At 50.1% G+C, this 18,804-nt stretch overlaps 1 protein-coding gene across 2 annotated transcripts in view; it reads right to left on the reverse strand.

Moving 5' to 3' along the window:
• Positions 1–18,276, reverse strand: part of CLK2 (CDC like kinase 2) — a 27,742-nt gene extending 9,466 nt beyond the window's left edge. For both annotated transcript variants that reach the window (XM_015419641.1, XM_015419640.1), the window contains exons 1-6: positions 18,104–18,276; positions 12,653–12,872; positions 6,703–6,796; positions 6,253–6,319; positions 1,437–1,553; positions 1,134–1,300 (exon numbers count right to left, since the gene is read on the reverse strand). In XM_015419641.1, coding sequence (XP_015275127.1) covers positions 1,134–1,300; positions 1,437–1,553; positions 6,253–6,319; positions 6,703–6,796; positions 12,653–12,872; positions 18,104–18,276 — 838 coding nt within the window. The remainder of the gene's footprint in view (positions 1–1,133; positions 1,301–1,436; positions 1,554–6,252; positions 6,320–6,702; positions 6,797–12,652; positions 12,873–18,103) is intronic.
• Between the last annotated feature and the right edge of the window lie 528 nt (positions 18,277–18,804).

The following is an 18,804-nucleotide window of genomic DNA, read 5'->3' on the forward strand; positions in this document are numbered from 1 at the left end:
CAGCAGGGCTCTTCTGATGTCCTTATGAGGGGAAGGCCTCGGCCTCTCTGCCCTGTTGTTGGCCCTCCAGAGGAACTGGTTGAGGCCACTGTGTGAGACAGGAGGCTGGACTAGAGGGACCCTCACTGGTCTGATCCAGCAGGGCTCTTCTGATGTTCTTATGAGGGGAAGGCCTCGGCCTCTCTGCCCTGTTGTTGGCCCTCCAGAGGAACTGGTTGAGGCCACTGTGTGAGACAGGAGGCTGGACTAGAGGGACCCTCACTGGTCTGATCCAGCAGGGCTCTTCTGATGTTCTTATGAGGGGAAGGCCTCAGCTTCTATACACTGTCTGTTGGCCCTCCAGAGGAAGTCGGTGGCCACGGTGTGAGACGGAATGCTGGACTACATGGGCCACTGATCAGATCCATCAGGGCTCTTCTGATGTTCCTACCTGGCCTCAGTTGAACACGTGAAGCGGCCTTATTCTGAAAAAGGCTAGCAATCTATCCGGCCCAGTATTATCTACTCAAGTGCGGGATACTTAAGGCAATCAACTTTTTTTTAAAAAAAAAACCTTTAAAAAATCTTTTTGATTGACTGACAGGTCAGCTATCGGTAACATACTGGGCTGAAACATTCAGATCCGTTCAAATAAGGGTGACACTTCCCCCTGGTGCACGGAGCTCCCTTTCAAGTCGGGGGGGGGGGGGCAAACCTGCAGGATCTGATCCGATCACTTTATCCGCAGCAACAGAAGAAGCCCTTCAATCTTAATACTTACGCTGAATAGTTGTAGAGTCAGTCACAAAATGGATCGAGGCGGCATACAAATCTAATGGTAACTCTTCCAACATTCCGGGCAGAAGCCCTGTTTAACAGGCTTCTTTTTGACCTGCACAGCCAAGCAGAAGCCCTGATGGGGAAAGGCCCCACCTTACCCCCCCCCCACTTTCTAAAAGCACTTGGCGGGCACCATGGTGCCCACGAGCACCATGTTGGGAACCCCCTGGTTTTAAGTTAACTGGACCATTTATACCAGTGGCAGAAGCCAGCTCTTGCAGTCACGGAAGCGTACCCTGCTGCAGAATTCTACACATGCAGAAAGCCCAAGTCCCCAGCCCCACCCCCCGCTCTTCACCTTTCCGGGCACTCACCTTTCACCGCCTGGCACACTTGGTAGCCCATGTGCCGGATCTGGTGGATGGGGTAAGGCAGGTAGTTGTTGTCCTTCAGGAAGTCGAAGGTGCTGAGGCCCAGGAGCTCGAAGGACAGGCACATGTGCCCGTGGTAGTCGAACCAGTCGTACATCTGCACGCACAAGCTGGAAAGAGGCGCAAGGCTGGTTAGAACCGGGTTCGAGTCTCCTCCTGGTCGGAGAATCCGGGGGAAGGCCAGGCACGGGGGGCATCTGAGCCATCTCTCCACCCACCCACCACCCACCCCCACCAAATGCTCACTTCTTGTTGTCCGGATCCTTCTCGTTGATCTTCTCCAGCACGTTGATCTCCAGCCGAGCGGCCTCTTTGTACTTCTCCACGTTCTTGATTATTTTTAAAGCCACACGGGTGTTACCCCTGGGGAGGGAGAGGAAGACTTGGACTCAGACGGGGAATCGATGCAGGATGACGGCTAGAGAGCCTGGGACCGCGGGGGGCTGAGGCCCCCCCGCCAGCTCACTGGGCAACCGTGAGCTAATCGGCCTGAACTAACTCACAGGGCTGTGGGTGAGGATGACATGGAGGAAGGGAGACGCTGGTGCTGTGTATATACACAATACGACAGGGACACGGGGCCATGCGTCAACGAAACCAAAGAGCACTGCGTAAACTAGGAGTGTCAATGACACGATAAACGATACACACCGCTGAAAGGTCGTGCAAACAGTGTAATGTTTGCACAAACGTTCGGTAGTATATCGATTGTTTATTGTAAGTGTTATTAACAATTCTAGTTTATTTATTTATTTAGATTTCTATCCCGCCCTCCCCGCAGGCTCAGGGCGGCTAACAGGGCATAATGCCAAGTAAAACAATAAAACAATATAAAATGTTAAATTACAATGTTAAATTACAGATAGACAATTCATAACAGATAAACATCAGAAAACATTTTCAGTGCTCCTCTGTTTGGTTCCAGATGTTAGAATTTTTGTTTAAGGCCAAGATGGTATGCTCCCATTTCCCTCCAATAATGCCCGCACCAGGATGGCAGTCTGCGGAAATCATAGGGCGTTGGTGGAACAGTGATGGTGGCGGCTCCTATTCGAAAGCCTGGCGGAAGAGCTCCGTCTTACAGGCCCCGCGGAACTGTACTAGGTTCACGGGGTGTTGTGTGTATGGCTTGGCCCATGTTTTTATCGGTTACAAGTCTTGCCCCCGATTTTCATTGCTTACAACAGAGCCGTGAGGTAGGTCAGGCAACCTGGAGAGCTACTGCCGGTCTGAGCAGACAATGCTGATTTGAAAGGACGGAGGGGTCTGGACTCAGCATAAAGCAGATCCAGGTGGGGTAGCCACGTTGGTCTCAAGCAACAGAGCAAAGTCTGACTCCGGTGGCACCTTTAACACCAACAAATGTTTAATTCTGGATGTAAGCTTTAGAGTGCGTGCACACTTCCCTAAGTCCAGCGGCACCTTACAGACCAACACATTTTTAGTTCTGGGTATAAGCTTTCGTGTGCATGTGGACTTCTTTAGTCCAGTGGCACCTTTCAGACCAACAAATGTTTAATTCTGGGTATCAGCTTTTGAGTGCATCCAGCTGCGGTGGCTCAAGTGGTTAAGACGCTGAACTGCAGGCTTTGGAAGGTCGGTAGTTCAGCAGTTCGAGACCCGAGTTGCCACATGACGGAGTGAGCTCCCGTCTCTAGTTCCAGCTCCTGCCAACCTAGCAATTCGAAAGCAAGAAATTGCAAGTAGATAAATAGGGACCACTTTGGTGGGCAGGTAACAGCGTTCCGTGTGCCTTGGTGTTTAGTCACGCCGGCCACATGACCATGGAAACGTCTTCAGACAGCGTTGGCTCTTCGGCTTTGAAACGGAGATGAGCACCGCAACCCTAGAGTCGGACTCGACTGGCTTTCGAGCAAGGGAAACCTTTACCTTTTACATTTCTCCGGGGAAGTGTGCAAGCACACGAAAGCTTATATCCAGAATTAAACTTTGTTGGTCTGAGAGGTGCCACTGACTCAAAACTTTGTTCAGTATAAAGCAGGGGTGGCCAAACTGTGGCTCGGGAGCCGCACGTGGCTCTTTCACACCTATTGTGCGGCTCCCGGCAGGGCAACTGGGGAAGCTAAATATCATTAGCAAACAGGTATCATCGGACAAATAAATACCATTATCAATATCTGCTTTTACTGCTTTTGTTATTATTTTTGGCAGTCTCATTTAATGTTAATAAAAACCAAATCTGCATATTCCCCAGTAAAAACGTGTAATGTTTGTTCATGTCTTCCAGCTCTCAAACATCGGACGTTTATTTTTTGTGGCTCTTACATTAAGCAAGTTTGGCCACCCCTGTTATAAAGCAACAGCATGTGATGGAATAGCGCAAGGGTCTGCTTTGTAACGGACAGGTGCCTCCCACCTTTCTTTACCCGCTTTCTGTATTATGCCATGCCTGTTGCAGGACATTTTATTTCCATTGCACAATGCTGGAATCCCAGACCTCCTGCACTATTAGCTGGAAGTCTCTTTGCTGTCTGCTTCATAGTCTATAATCTGCCTTGAATCTGGGTGAGAAAGGCAGGTTACGAATGAAGGAAATAAAATACAGGTCTTGGCAGGAGGAACTTCTTCCAGCCTACGGTAGGATGGTGGCCACGGCCTCCTTGTAATGCAAGTGGCTCTCCAAGACGGCAGGGCAAAGGGTCTTTCCTGTCATTTGTCTCTCTTCTGCCCACATGTGATTCGGGGAACCTGTCGGCTTTCTGGTCATTCAGCAATTTCCCCCCCCCCCTATTTTTGTTTTTAGCATTGACCCGATCAAGCTAAATCACAATGCCTCTTGTATTTGAACCACAGACCATTTTGACGTCACATTTACACCCAGCTCTGCCCAGTTACCTGAAAGAGTACCTTTGCCCCTGTGTACCACCATCTGAATCCATAGGGCCTTCGCCGTGCTGGCACCCATGCTCTGGAACTCCCTCCCCAAAAAGGCTCACTTGGGAAAGACATTCTGACTCCCTCGCGCTTTTAAACTACCCCATCTTTTAACATTTGCCCCTGTAGATTAGGCCCATTTTCATGAGAACTTTTGTGGTTTTTAGAATTATAACCTTTTCCTCGGATGCGCTTGACGGCTTGTTTTCAAACGACTGATCGCGGAGGGTTTTAAAATACATTTTATTGGTTAGGTAAAGGTAAAGGTTCCCTTGCTCAAAAGCCAGTCGAGTCCGACTCTAGGGTTGCGGTGCTCATCTCCGTTTCAAAGCCGAAGAGCCAGCGCTGTCTGAAGACGTTTCCGTGGTCATATGGCCGGCACGACTAAACACCAAGGCACACGGAACGCTGTTACCTTCCCACCAAAGTGGTACCTATTTATCTACTTGCAATTTCTTGCTTTCAAACTGCTATCTTGGCAGGAGCTGGAACTAGAGACGGGAGCTCACTCCGTCATGTGGCACACTCGGGTCTCGAACTGGTGAACTACTGACCTTCCAAAGCCTGCAGTTCAGCATCTTAACCACTTGAGCCACCGCAGCTTTACCTTTTATTGGTTAGTAGCACCTTAAAGACTAACAAGGTTTGTGGCAGGGGAGGAGCTTTCCTGAAGAAGAAGTGAGCAGTGACTCAGATTTGAAGAAGTGAGCAGTGACTCACGAAAGCTCCTCCCCTGCCACGAAATGTGTTAATCCTTAAGGTGTTACTGGACTCTTGCTCTTTTCTACTGCCACAGACAAACAGGGCTACCCATCTTGATTTCATTGGTTATTGTATTATCTATGCTATTAGCTGCCTCAGCTATAGGTACAGGGAGGACAGGATCTACGTGTCTTAAACTCAACGTGCTCTGTGCGAGATGGCTTTTGAAGACGGGGAACATTCCATTATAGGAATATCCCATTAGCAGAGGGGGTTTGCCCGTGTGGAGCAGGGGAAAAAGGTAAAGGTTCCCTTGCTCGAAAGCCAGTCGAATCCGACTCTAGGGTTGCGGTGCTCATCTCCGTTTCAAAGTCGAAGAGCCAGCGCTGTCTGAAGACGTTTCCGTGGTCATGTGGCCGGCATGACTAAACACCAAGGCGCACGGAACGCTGTTACTTTCCCACCGAAGTGGTACCTATTTATCTACTTGCAATTTCTTGCTTTCCAACTGCTAGGTTGGCAGGAGCTGGAACTAGAGACGGGGGCTCACTCCGTCATGTGGCACACTCGGGTCTTGAACTGCTGAACTATCGACCTTCCACAGCCTGCAGTTCAGTGTCTTAACCACTTGAGCCACCACAGCTCCGTGGAGCAGGGAAGGTTGAGGCAAATGAGCATACTTTGCTTCACTGCCGTTTCTACCAGGAAATCCTCGTGAAGATCATTGCACCTTTGTTTGGGAGGTTTTCTGCCTGCTCTGAATTGGAAATTACAAGGAAGTTCCTTTCAGATGCAAATCCTCAGCTCACACACTCCCCTGTGCCAGATTTCTTGCAGCATCGTGCAGAATTTGCAGGGAATTAACACAGGATGTTGCTGGATCATAAAATGCAGACGTTTTGTTCAGTCTGTTCTGTGATTTTAAGAATGCATCGGCCGTTCCGTTCGGTAATCTTAAATATTGTGCATTTCCTAAAACTTATTAGATTCATCTACCTTGCTGTAACTGATCTTGTGCTGGTCATGGACTGTAATAATAAATTCGAAATCTCACTGGGAATATCAATTAGTATAAATTCTTACCACTGAAACCCCATGACGCCTGGGGCCGGGGCGACCTGAAGGACCGCCTCCACCTCTTAAAACTCACCCGAGGACCATGGTCTAGCTTGCCAGGAGGTGGACAAGACAGGCGGGGCCTCCAAAGCATTGTTTCTAAAGATCTGCACAGCCAATCAAATCTGCAATGGCCAATCGGGAGCCCTGCTGGGCAAAAGCCCCGCCCACTTCTCAAAAACACTTGGTGGGTGCCAGGAATGGAGTATGCGGGTGCCGCGATGCCCATGAACGCCACACTAGGAACTCCTGTCCAAACCACAGCTCCTGTCCAAACCACAGCTCCTTTGCTTTTCCGCAATGTCATTTTTTTGCAGCTAGGAAAGGAAACTTCCAACGGTGCGCCTACCTGCGGTGGTCAATGCACTGCACCACTCTGCCAAAGGTGCCCTCTCCAAGGGTGCTGATGATCTCGTCTAAGAAGGGAGAGAAACACAGAGAGAAGAGGCGGGCGTGAGCGCGGGCGGCATCCGGACACTGCGCGTAACACACCGCCGCAACGCCTTCCTTCCCGGGCCAGCCCTAAGCGCCCGCCCCGGAGACTGGAGCAAGCCAATTAAAATCCCTGGCCATTTGGATCACGACATAGAAAGATAAGGGAGGAGGGAGGGAGGGAGGGGAACTTTAAAGGGAAAGGGAAAGCTTCCTTTTTAAATCAAACAGACAGACACTGCAAAGAGAAATGAAAGGAACAGGCGGGGGACGGGCGGGACAAAATGAACAGCTTAACAGAACAATTGTGCGACTGCGGATGGGAGCTTAAACTAGAGACTAGATTAATGTTACGATTTGGCTGTACATCTTTCTTGGAGCCAGTCGCCGATGCGATAGACGAGGTGGCCTTCGTCGTCGTCTTCCACGCTCTTGGCCCTCCGGCTGCTCTGCTGACTCCGCTGCGGGGCCCCGAAACGCAGGTGCGGAGGTTGTGGGGGGTTTGGTTTTTTCATTCATTCATTCATTCACCGGGCCAACCGGGGCGGTTTTCAAAGCGGCGCGGGCAAGTCAGCGGGCGAGCCGTCACCCGTGGCAAATGGCAGGCAGGTTGGGCCCGTGGCGGATTAGGAGGAGGAGGAACGGGACGATTCCCAGGCCAATTCATACGGCACAGAGGCGCATATATGTATAAAAACGATAAGGGATATTGCAAGGGGGGAAAACAAAGTCAAGATAACACACACACTAGCTCAGGAAAATAATTATTTTTGTAAAAAAAATATAACTCTATATATGAAAAGAAGAGGGGGGCGGGGAAATACGGAGAAGTCTTCCCGCAAAACAGACCCACCCCAAGCTGAGGCATGAGGGCAGAAGAGACAGATGAGCTCTAACGTATCAGGGGGGAGCTGAAACCGTAATCATTGCATCTTGGAGACCATAGGACATGTAGAAGGCGAGAACTCTGCTAGCCCAGACAGACAGCTTCTGGAAAGGCAGAGGCTCTCCAAGGAGGCACAATTCATGCCAGCTTCCCTGCCCCACCAGGGCGATGTTATATGAGCAAACTCCCCCTTGCCCAGGGAAGAGTTATCAATAGGGCTGCCGGGTCCCTACCTTCCCCCCCCTGGGGGGGGGCAGTAGCTCTTCTCCCAGCATCTTCTAATACCACAGAGTTTCCAGACGAAATGCTAGAGCGTTCCCCCCGGCGACGTGCCCAGCGAGATGATGTCACCTTCGGGTGACGTCATCGCATTGGGCACGTCAGCCCGGTCCAGGCATTTTGGGGGGCGGGGTTCCCCCACTGGCCAGATCCGGGCCAGCGGACTGGGGGACCCCTAAAGTGGGCAAACCCCCACCAATGTTCCCTCTAAACTGTGGAGTCTTGTGAGCAAAAATTCTACTTTGTGAGCTACTGGCATTAAAGCTGTGAGCCAGCCATTTGGCTACTGCATAAATTAGTTTCCTCTAGAGCCATCCTTCCTGAGCGAAGACAAAAATATGTGAGCTGGAGGCTAAAAAACTGTGAGCTAGCTCACACTAACTCAGCTTAGGGGGAACACTGACCCCCACCCTCCTGGCGGATCTAGCAGCCCTAGTTACTAACAAGTTGAGAAACTGGCTTAAACAACATTCCGCCCGTGGCGAACCTGATACCTTTCACAAATTCTATCCACAACCCGTAAAAATCAGTATTTTTCCAAGCTGTAAGCCTTAGCAATTAAAGCTTTCCATGATAACTAAGCACCTGTTGACAAAGGAGTCTGCTCGCTATGCCTCTGCATGATTTACTGCTCCAGTCTCATCTTCTCCCACTTAGTTCCTACCGGCAGCACGGGTGGCTGACTCTGTAACATGTCTACAATGGCCCCATCTGGCATCTTTTAATGGCTCCCGAGGCAGAGTCACAGCAGAGGTCACCATGTGTCATACAAAACTGCCTGTCGCACCTCTGGATGAGTCAACCACTCTGGCCGTGCATCCCCTCCCAACGGGAGGCATGCGCGTGAATGGCGAACTCCAGAAACGGCCACCTACGACAGCAGATTTTTCTTCTTGCATGCTCATAAAGTCAAACTTTTTTTGGGGGGGGGGGAGAATGAGGGTGCACCTGATTTGCTATTTTAATTTAGAAAGAAAATTTAGCGGGAAAAACGGGTTACGACAAGCAACACTTTATGGGGGAGGAAAATATCCTGGGAATGGACAGAGCCGGAGCACTCTGATGAACGAGCGGCTCTACAAAATGGAATAATACTGTCGCTTCCCCTTCGCCAGGCCTAAAGATTGAGCACAGCGCGTGTTGGAGAGTGGCTGAAGAGACAAAGTGGGACCTGGGTTCAAATTCCCCACTTGGCCTTGAGACTCAACAGGTAGCCTCAAGCTAAGCTCTCTCTCAGCCTGAACTACGCCGCAGGGATGAAAAGAGGGAGGGGGACCACGTTCAGTGTCCAGAGCTCCCTGGAAGGGACAGGTTGTCTGCATAAAATTGGTCCCCACTGCTTGCCGTTCTTCTTCCTGCTTGCTCTCCCCCTTGGCTTGGACAAGTTCCGGATGCTTTCTTTCTTGCTACGGCGCTGGGAGGACACTTGCTTGGCCAAAGCCCTCAATTCAGACTAAGAATATAAGAAGAGCCCTGCTGGATCAGACCAGTGGCCCATCTAGTCCAGCATCCTGCCTCACACAGTGGCCTCAACCAGTTCCTCTGGAGGGCCAACAACAGGGCACAGAGGCCGAGGCCTTCCCCTCATAAGGACATCAGAAGAGCCCTGCTGGGTCAGACCAGTGAGGGTCCATCCAGTCCAGCATCCTGTCTCACACAGTGGCCTCAACCAGTTCCTCTGGAGGGTCAACAACAGGGCAGAGAGGCCGAGGCCTTCCCCTCATAAGAACATTAGAAGAGCCCTGCTGGGTCAGACCAGTGAGGGTCTATCTAGTCCAGCATCCTGTCTCACACAGTGGCCTCAACCAGTTCCTCTGGAGGGCCAACAACAGGGCAGAGAGGCCGAGGCCTTCCCCAAGTAAGAAGAGCCCTGCTGGATCAGACCAGTGAGGGTCCATCTAGTCCAGCATCCTGCCTCACACAGTGGCCTCAACCAGTTCCTCTGGAAGGCCAACAACAGGGCAGAGGGACCGAGGCCTTCCCCTCACAAGAACATCAGAAGAGCCCTGCTGGATCAGACCAGTGAGGGTCTATCTAGTCCAGCATCCTGTCTCAATCAGTTCCTCTGATTGGGCCAACAAAACCACATAAGAGGCCAAGGCCTTCTCCTGATTTTGCCTCCTGGCTCTGGGATTTCGTGCCCCTGAATGTGGAGGTTCCCCTCAGTCAACGTGGCTAGTAGCCACTGATAGACCTATAGTCCAAGAATTTATCTAACCCCCCTTTAAAGCTGTCTATTCCTGGGGCCGTCGCTCTTCAGACAGGCACGCTCCCAAAGTATTGGGACAAACGAACCAACAGTCTGGGGCACTCCCTAACCTCATGGGTCTGCGGTCTGCCAGCTGTCCATCTCTAAGTGTTCCATGACTTCGATTTACAATGGTTACCACGTCCTAGGAGGAGAGACTGAAGCAGCTGGGACTCTCTATGCGGGAGCAGAGATGCTGGTCAGGTGATACGACCGCCACCTTTCCTTAGGCAGATCAAGGTGGGTAAGCCGTGATAGTCTGTCTGTAGCAGCAGAAAAGAGCAAGAGTCCTGGAGCCCCTTCAAGACTAACAAAATTTGTGGTGAGCAGTGTTCCCTCTAAGCCGAGTTAGTGTGAGCTAGCTCACAGTTTTTTGGCCTCCAGCTCACAGGTTTTTATCTTAGCTCGGGAAGGAGGGCTCCAGAGCAAACTCTTTCATGCAGCAGCCAAATGGCTCGCTCACAACTTTAATGCCAGTAGCTCACAAAGTAGAATTTTTGCTCACAAGACTCCACAGCTTAGAGGGAGCATTTGTGGCGAGATACCTGAAGAAGTGAGTGGTGACTTACGAAAGCTCATCCCATCACAAATATTGTTAGTCTTGAAGGTGCTCCTGGACTCTTGCAAAGCCCCATTTGCTGCGTCACCCGCCCCCAACAGCAAAGTCATTTTTTGCTGCCTTTTGGAAGAACCTGCCGTGGTGTGAGTACACAGGGGACAGGGATGCCGCGCCTCCCGCCTCTCTCGGAACACACGCTGAAAGGAACAGGAGGACGGCCAGCGGCTCGGAGGATCCCTCCAGGATCCAAGGTACGGCTTGTTCCTCACAATGGCACCCCTCCCGGACCTTGGCTTAAAGTTTCCTGTCTCTCTTGGTCCCCAGCTCATGGTCCTAGCCTTGACGTAAGTCACCATGGCCTCCCGCCTCTCTTTGAACACACGCTGAAAGGAACAGGAGGACAGCCAGTGGCTCAGAGGATCCCTCCAGGATCCAAGACACGGCTTGTTCCTCACAATGGCACCCCTCCCAGACCTGGGCTTAACATTTCCTGCCTCTCTTGGTCCCCAGCTCACGGTCCTAGCCTTGACGTAAGTCACCATGGCTAGTAGCCACTGATAGACCTACCCTCTGTGAATCTATTCAAACCCCTTTCTATGGCTGAGCTGCAGACCGGAAGGCCTGTAGGTCGGCAGTTCGAGACCCGAGTGCCGCGTGACCGAGTGAGCTCCTGTCTCTGGCCCCAGCTTCTGCCAACCTAGCAGTTCGAAAGCAAGACATTGCAAGTAGATAAATAGGCGCCACTTCGGTGGGAAGGTAACAGTGTTCCGTGCGCCTCGGCGTCTAGTCATGCCGGCCACATGACCATGGAAACGTCTTCGGACAGCGCTGGCTCTTCGGCTTGGAAACGGAGATGAGCACCGCCCCCCAGAGTTGGATTTGACTAGCTTTCGAGCAAGGGAAACCTTTACCTTATGCCTGCGGCCATTGCTACGTCCTCTGACAGTGAATTCCACATTTCAATCACTCAGTGTCTGAAGACGTGTAAGCGCCCACCAGCTTCATTGGATGTCCTTGAGTTCTAGTATTCTGGCAGAGGGAGAAACAGTTCTCTATGTCGACTCCCTCCCCCGGTGAGAGGTCATTATTCTGGCCCCTCCCCTTCCTGTCACATGACCTCCTCTTATGTTCATGCAGTTCAGGGATTCTCAGGTTGGAAAGGCTGAAGACTGCTAGCTTGACACACCCTCTAAGGTTTCTTAAGGTAAAGACTACGACGATTTCCCCCTCTGCTCTTAGCCTCACAAAGGGCCTGAGCCGTCCTAGAGATACGTATGATTGATTACAGGTTGGAAACCGCCTCCCCCCCCCCTTCCTCGAAAGCCCAAAGTGCTACTTGATACAGCTACCTAATCTAAATCGAAGCTGTTGCAGGTTCTGCCCAAATTGTAGGCAAGACCCTTCAACGTCATGGCCTGAAACATCTGCTTCCCCTTCCTTATTTTATTTTAACATCCGTTCTGATGAAGAATTCTAAGCAGAACTTTGCACTGATTTTTTTTTTTAGTTGGGCCTAATACGAGAGAGACCCTGACCCGCATAGCCCAGGCTAGCCCGATCTCATCGGGTCTCAGAAGCTAAACAGGGTCAGGCCTGGCCAGAATTCAGAAGGGAGACCACCAAGGAATACCAGGGTTGTGATGCCGAGGCAGGCAATGGCAAACCACCTCTGAATGTCTCTTGCCTCGAAAAACCCCCACAGGGTCGCCATTCAGTCAGCTACGAGTTGACAGCAGAGATTTAATAAATAAAAATAAAAGAGACGGCTTTCGTTTCCTTAGGTTACGCTTCGTCTGCCCAGGCCTTAGTGGACGGTTAGATTTTTCCCTTAGCTGTGCTGCGACCGCTTGCTCCCTTTCGTACGCGGCCTTCCTGTTTCCCTTTCCCTCGAATACCGCTCCGTATTATTTGCTAAGACTGCTCTGTTTTAATTGAGCGCCGCTGCTTCCTTGGACTTTTAATCGCAATGCGTTTTACATCTGTTTTAGCTGAGAACCAGAAGCCGCCTTGGGATTTTCTTCTGCAGCATATAAACCTAATTCAGCACACGCTCACACACACGCCACAAACACCGCAGCAGCAAGCAGTAAGTCCCTGCCAAACCGGCGGGGACGGAGCGACTACAGGCCTCCTACACAGAGACTTCTACCCCTGATCCTTAAGAAAAGCAGTTGCAGGCATTTATAGAGCAGGAACCCGGCCCCCGGACTGCCCTGAGAGACCCCAAAGCACGAAAACATGCAGCTCTGTCCATCTCCGCCACCATGCCCGAAAGGGTGTGCTACCTACCAAGCACACTGCATGGGGTGGGGCGGGAGGGAAGGGAGGGACCGGCGGATACTCACCGATGAAGAGCGGCTGTAGGAGCGGGTGCGACGGCGTCTCCGCCGGCGCTTCCGCCGGCTGCTCTTGCAGCTGCGGTAGCTGCAGTCCCTGTCCCGGGAGTGCTGGTACTCGTAGGAGTGCTGGTACTCGGCCTCGTAGTATGCTTCGCCGCGCTCGCGACTGTAGCCGTCTCGCCGGTAGCCGTCGCAGTACCGCCGGTCGGACGAGTGGTCATCGTGGCTGCGTGGGAGAAGCGGACAATTCATTTGGGGAGCCAGCAGAGTTCTGACATACATGAGACCTTGTAGGGCCGGGCCATGTGTTTCATAAAATGTAATGCCAGGTAGCAGAGATATAATAACTTTACAAAGGACACAAACACAAAGGGTTTTTTTTTAACTTAACCCCCTGTTTTTTTAACTTTTAACAGACCACCTGTTTTTTTCTGGCCTGTGCATGCAGAAATAAGTCCAAGTCATCCTTGCCGTTGTGTGTGTGTGTGTAGTGCTGTGAAGTCACTTCCAACTTGTGGCAGCCCTATGAGTCGATGTCCTCCAAAACATCCTCTCGTTAACAGCCTTGTTCAGGCAAACTGAGGGCCGTGGCTTCCTTGACTGAGTATTTAATAGAGTGCACAGCACAGATTTACATGCATTTACATATAGTACGGTAGATACTTACTCTCATGGTTCCTATTTATTGCAGGCTGTTTTGGCATGCTTGGAGGAGGAGGAGGAGATTGGATTTATATCCCGCCCTTCACTACCCGAAGGAGTCTCAGAGCGGCTTACAAACTCCTTTCCCTTCCCCTCCCCACAACAGGCACCCAGTGAGGTAGGTGGGGGCTGAGAGAGACTTGAGAGAACTGCTCTTATCAGAGCTACGGCTTGCCCAAGGTCATCCAGCCAGGTGCAAGTGGAGGAGTGGGGAATCAAACCCGGTTCTCCCAGATTAGAGTCCGCGCACTTAACCACTACACCAAACTGGCTCTCGAATCTCTCAAGATTCGGCTTGAACATGCTCCCCTAAGCGGAGTTAACAGGGCAGACACCAGAGCAATCCTTCCAAAGCAGAGAAGATGCCCTGGTGAAGCCTAGACTTTATAACCTATTGTCAATGTGTGCATATATATTTCTTTTCTTGTAGGATGTATATTAGGCAAAGAGCGGAGATTATACTTAAGGCTGCTTTGTCCTGATTGCTCTGCTGAATTACCACCTTCTAAACCTTCTCCTGGGGAACGACAAAAGGCTGACGGATGTAACAGGGAAATTTATCTCCGGGGCCACGTCGCTCAGTGATAAAGTCTCAAAGTGAACCTAGCAGACCTGATTTTCTGGAATTTGATTTTAATTTTTACGGCGGCTCCTTTCAATGACTTTTATTATGTGAAAAATGTAACTGCGTTGCTTTAGAGATTCGGTACCGTACAGTGGTTAGTGCTGGCCTAGGATCTGGGAAACCCAGGTTTAAATCCCCACTCTGCCATGGAAGCTGGCTGGGTGACCTCGCAACAATCCCCCGCACCCAGCCTAACCTCCCCCACGAGGTTGTTGTGAGAATAAAACAGAGGAGAAAGGCAGGGTATAAATTAAATAAACATCCTTTTTCTGTGTGCAAACCATCTGACGCTCCGGATCTGTATCCGTATTTGCAATGTGGCTTATTCACCCTGCGTACTTGACCCACGGGGCTGGAAAATTCTAACCAGCCTCTCCGTTTTCGTGGACTTGCTAGGTGACCTTGGACTAGTCATGCACAACCAGTTTAGCCCTCCCTCACAGGGCTGTTGTGAGGATCAAATGGAGATGAGAGAATATTGAGAATAAAAGGATGCTTGTTTACACTTTTATCCCACCTGCCCTCCAAGGAGTTCTGGCCGTATGTATTTTACTTTCTACTAGCACAGAAAAGAACAAATCAGCCATGTTGGTCTGAAGCAGGGGTGGCCAAACTGTGGCTCTTTCACATCTATTGTGTGGCTCCCGGCAGGGTGGCTGGGGAAGTGAAGGGGAGGCATGCCTCCCCTATTGGTCTTCCCTTCCCCAGCCAGTGTTCCCCTCTCTGGGTAGGCTTGAGGTGGGGTGAGCAGAGAAAGAGAAGAGGAGAAAAAGAGATTGGATTCATACCCCGCCCTTCACTTGGAGTCTCAGAGCGGCTTACAAACTCCTTTCTCTTCCCCTTCCCACAACAGACACCCTGGGAGGTAGAAAGAAAGCAACTTTAAATGTGTTCTCAAAGCCCGCCCGCCCCCAAGCCTACGAATATTGTTGGACAAATAAATATTGTTATCAGTACCTCTTTTTATCCCTTTTGTTTTTATTTTCGGCAGCCTCATTTTATGTTAATTAAAAGCAAATCTGCATATTTTTCAATTAAAAGGTATGGGCTATATTTGTTCATGTCTTGCAGCTTTCAAATATCCAGGGGTCATTTCCTGCAGGAGCACACAGGAGCGGAGCTCCGGCAGTAAGGAGCCCAGGAGGCAGGCACATGCAACAAGCCCCACCCCATGCTCCCAGCAGCCCTCAGTCGGGCCACGAGGAGCAAGAAGCAGCCAGGTAAGTTGCAGAGCCCCCCCATCAAGTACAAGCTCTCCCTCCTCTGTGGGGGCAGATCTGCACATCCCCTCCCCCCAATAGCTAGCGATCCAAAACAGTCCAGTGGAGCCTGAGCGGTGGGTGTTGCCTTCTGACACACTTCCGGTGATGTCAGGGGGCGTGGCATATGCAAATAAGTTATGCTAATGAGCTCCTGCACCTCTTTTTCTACGAAATGACCCCTGCAAATATCTGATGTTTATTCTATGTGGCTCTTACGTTAAACAAGTTTGGTCTGAAGCAACAGAACGAAGTTGGAGTCCAGTGGCACCTTCGAGACCATCCAAGTTTAATTCTGGGTATAAGCTTTCATGGGCATGCACACTCCCTCAGATACTCTGAAATGGGTTTCTTCCGGCTTTACACACAGGTAGAGAGAGCTGCTATTCACAGGTCTTACCAACTGCATTATTCCAATTAGCTCTTCCTGGCAACTACCCCCACACACCCCTATACATAATGTTTGAGGAAATCTGTTTCAATGTATCTGAAGAAGTGTGCATCTACATATGCCAAGTCTCTGAGTTCTCGCTTATACCCAAAATCGAACTTAGTTTGAGTCCTGAGGCATCTCCAAGCCCAACACAGTTCTCAAATTTGTTTGCTCACTCTTGTATGTGTGTGCTAATTTGCCGCTATTCACAGGTCTTACCAACTGCTTTAATCCAATCTTACAAAAGACACACACGACCCAATCAGTTAAACAAGTATAAAGCCAACAGTCGTGATAGTCTGACCCACAAACAGTCAGAAGACTTATAAAGAATGCTGTTTATGTATTGCAATCTAAAGCACTACAACATGATACACAACTCAATAGAAAATCCTTGAACCAAGGTACATAATCAACGTCGTCTCCGGATTACATAACAACGTTTCAAAAAATGGATCTTCTTCAGGAGATATTATAGTGGTGCCAAAGCTCTCAGTTTCATAAATGTTAGACAACAAGTCTTCAGAATATTAAATTCAGATAGGACGCTGATCTCAATTAACATTCAGGCTCAAAATATGCTGCTATGTTTCTACTGGATCCCGGGCGTCTCAGAATCCAATCTTATCTATACCTATGACTCAGCTACTTATACATCTCGATTTTATTTGGCTTTTATTGGGGCCAGCTATATTGTCATTGCAGCAGCACGGCTTGGAGAAGGCATTCCCTTCGTTTATAGAGGCATGCCGTGGTGGCATAAGTTCGTGAGTGGAGGGGAGGGGAGGCATTTTTAAAATAGCTTCCTTTCATTGCTTGAGTCACGCCGCTGCTGCAGGACACCTCTGTGAGTGACGGGAGAAGACATTTTTAGACCCCCAAATAAATTTGGCTTTCCCAATTATTTACCCGAATCCCAATATCATACCAATATTTGGAAATATCAGGAACTACCGATATTTTCCGGGTCCAATGGACCCGAATCCAAAAAAAGCCGATTTGTTTTTCGTGCACACTCCTAATCTCAACTCTAACGAGCCCTTCCTGGCAACTAAGCCCCCCACCCGCTCTCTATCTATATGCAAGGCTTGAGGAAGTCTGTTTCAAAGTATCTGATGAAGTTTGCATGCACACAAAAGCTTGAACCCAGAATTAAAGAAAGGCTGGCGATAACCAGAGCCAGGGCCTTCTCAGTGGTGGCTCCGTACTGGGGAGGGCAAAGGCATTGCGGGGAGGGCGGGGTATAAATCAAATCAAATAAATAAATAAATAAACTTTGTTGGTCATAAAGGGGCCGCTGGACTCAAACTTTGTTCTTATAAATCTCGGTTTGAACACATTAAAAAATCCAGTGCTTAAACTTTGCCATTACATTGTTCACTGGGTGTTGTCTGCTACGTGAGTGCATGGTTTTTATTCTGTTACCCAACCCACTGCGAGTCTCAGTAAGAAAGCTGGGCTAGAAACAAGGTAAATAAGTAAAAATTAATCAAACCATCCAGCAGTTAAGAGATTACAGCAGAAGCAATACAAATCAAATAAATTTTATTTTTTATATTATTATTATTATTATTATTATTATTATTATTATTATATTATTAAATTTAGACCCTGCCCTCCCAGCTAAGGCAGGCTCAGGGCGGCTTATATAAAAGTACATATAAATACAATGAAAATCTGTCATAAAACAACAGTAAAACAACTCAATTATTATCGTAAAGTGCTGGAACATACTCGAATAAAGTGCGGGAGCAAAGTTTCTAGACTGTACAGTAATACTTAGGTGACAGTCATGATGTTATTCTCACGTCAGCTCAGTTTGGTCGACTCATTTATGTGGCAAGACAGGCTGACGGTGGTGAAGCCAGGGCACAGGGTCACTCCTCAGTGTTTAAAGCGGCTCCTAGTCAAAGGCCTGGTGGAAGAGCTCCGTCTTGCAGGCCCCCCTGATCTCTTCTGGGAGCTCATTCCACCAGTACGGAGCCACCACTGAGAAGGCCCTGGCTCTGGTTATCGCCAGCCTGACTTCTTTGGGGCCTGGGAAGGCCAGCCAGTTTTGGGCCCCTGAACGCAGTGCTCTCTGGGCAATGTCTGGGGATGCTGGATCCTGACCATAAAGGGCTTTAAAGATCAAAAACAGCACCTTAAAGCGAATCGGGTATGCTATTGGCAGCCAGTGCAGCGCTTTCTGCACAGGTTGGATGTGCTCCCGCATGCCGTAGCATTCTGCACCCAGGGTCTTCTTCACTCCCCCTTGTCTGTCACACAACTGCCTTGTCGTGTACGGCTGAGAGGTCCTAAGTGCTGCGTTTTCAGGACTCCAATGGACTTAGAATAGCAGTAACTCCACTTAGGACAGCGCTGTACGTGAATTCCCCAAGGCGAGCCACGATCTTAAGTTGTGTGCTCAGCTTTCTCTCACCTTTCCTCCCACTTACCTCCGGGACCGGACGTGGTAGCTGTCTTCCCTGCGGTGTTGCCGGTCGCTGCTGCTCGACCGTGAGCAACTCCGCCTCCTCTTGTGCTTGCGGCTTCTGTAACGTTCGTGATAGCTGCCCCGGCTGCCCCGGCTGCTGCGTTCTGAAGAGCGGCACCTTCTGGAGTGAGGCATCTGGGGAGGGATCAAAGGAGGGGGAGTTACACCGATACCCGAAGCAGCTGAGCTCTGAGACATGGGTGGTGGCAGCTGCATGTCAGAAAGAGACCCCCGTTCTGAATTACACAGCCTTTTCTTTTGGCTCGGTAGTCAACTGTGAATGGCAAAAACACATTCCAAACAGATGTCTTAACACATGTTCATCTAGCGATGCCCCACAACGTTAAGAACGTAAGAAGAGCCCTTACTGGGTCAGACCACTGAAGGTCCATCTAGTCCAGCATCCTGTCTCACACCGTGGCCTCAACCAGTTCCTCTGGAGGGCCAACAACCGGGCAGAGAGTCCGAGGCCTTCATAAGAACATCACAAGAGCCCTGCTGGATCAGACCACTGAAGGTCCATCTAGTCCAGCATCCTGTCTCACACCATGGCCTCAACCAGTTCCTCTGGAGGGCCAACAATGGGGCAGAGAGTCCGAGGCCTTCATAAGAACATCACAAGAGCCCTGCTGGATCCGACCACTGAAGGTCCATCTAGTCCAG

Source organism: Gekko japonicus, unplaced genomic scaffold, assembly GCF_001447785.1.
Source record: "Gekko japonicus isolate JY-2015 unplaced genomic scaffold, Gekko_japonicus_V1.1 scaffold1188, whole genome shotgun sequence".
In the NCBI taxonomy this organism is placed as follows: Eukaryota; Metazoa; Chordata; class Lepidosauria; order Squamata; family Gekkonidae; genus Gekko; species Gekko japonicus.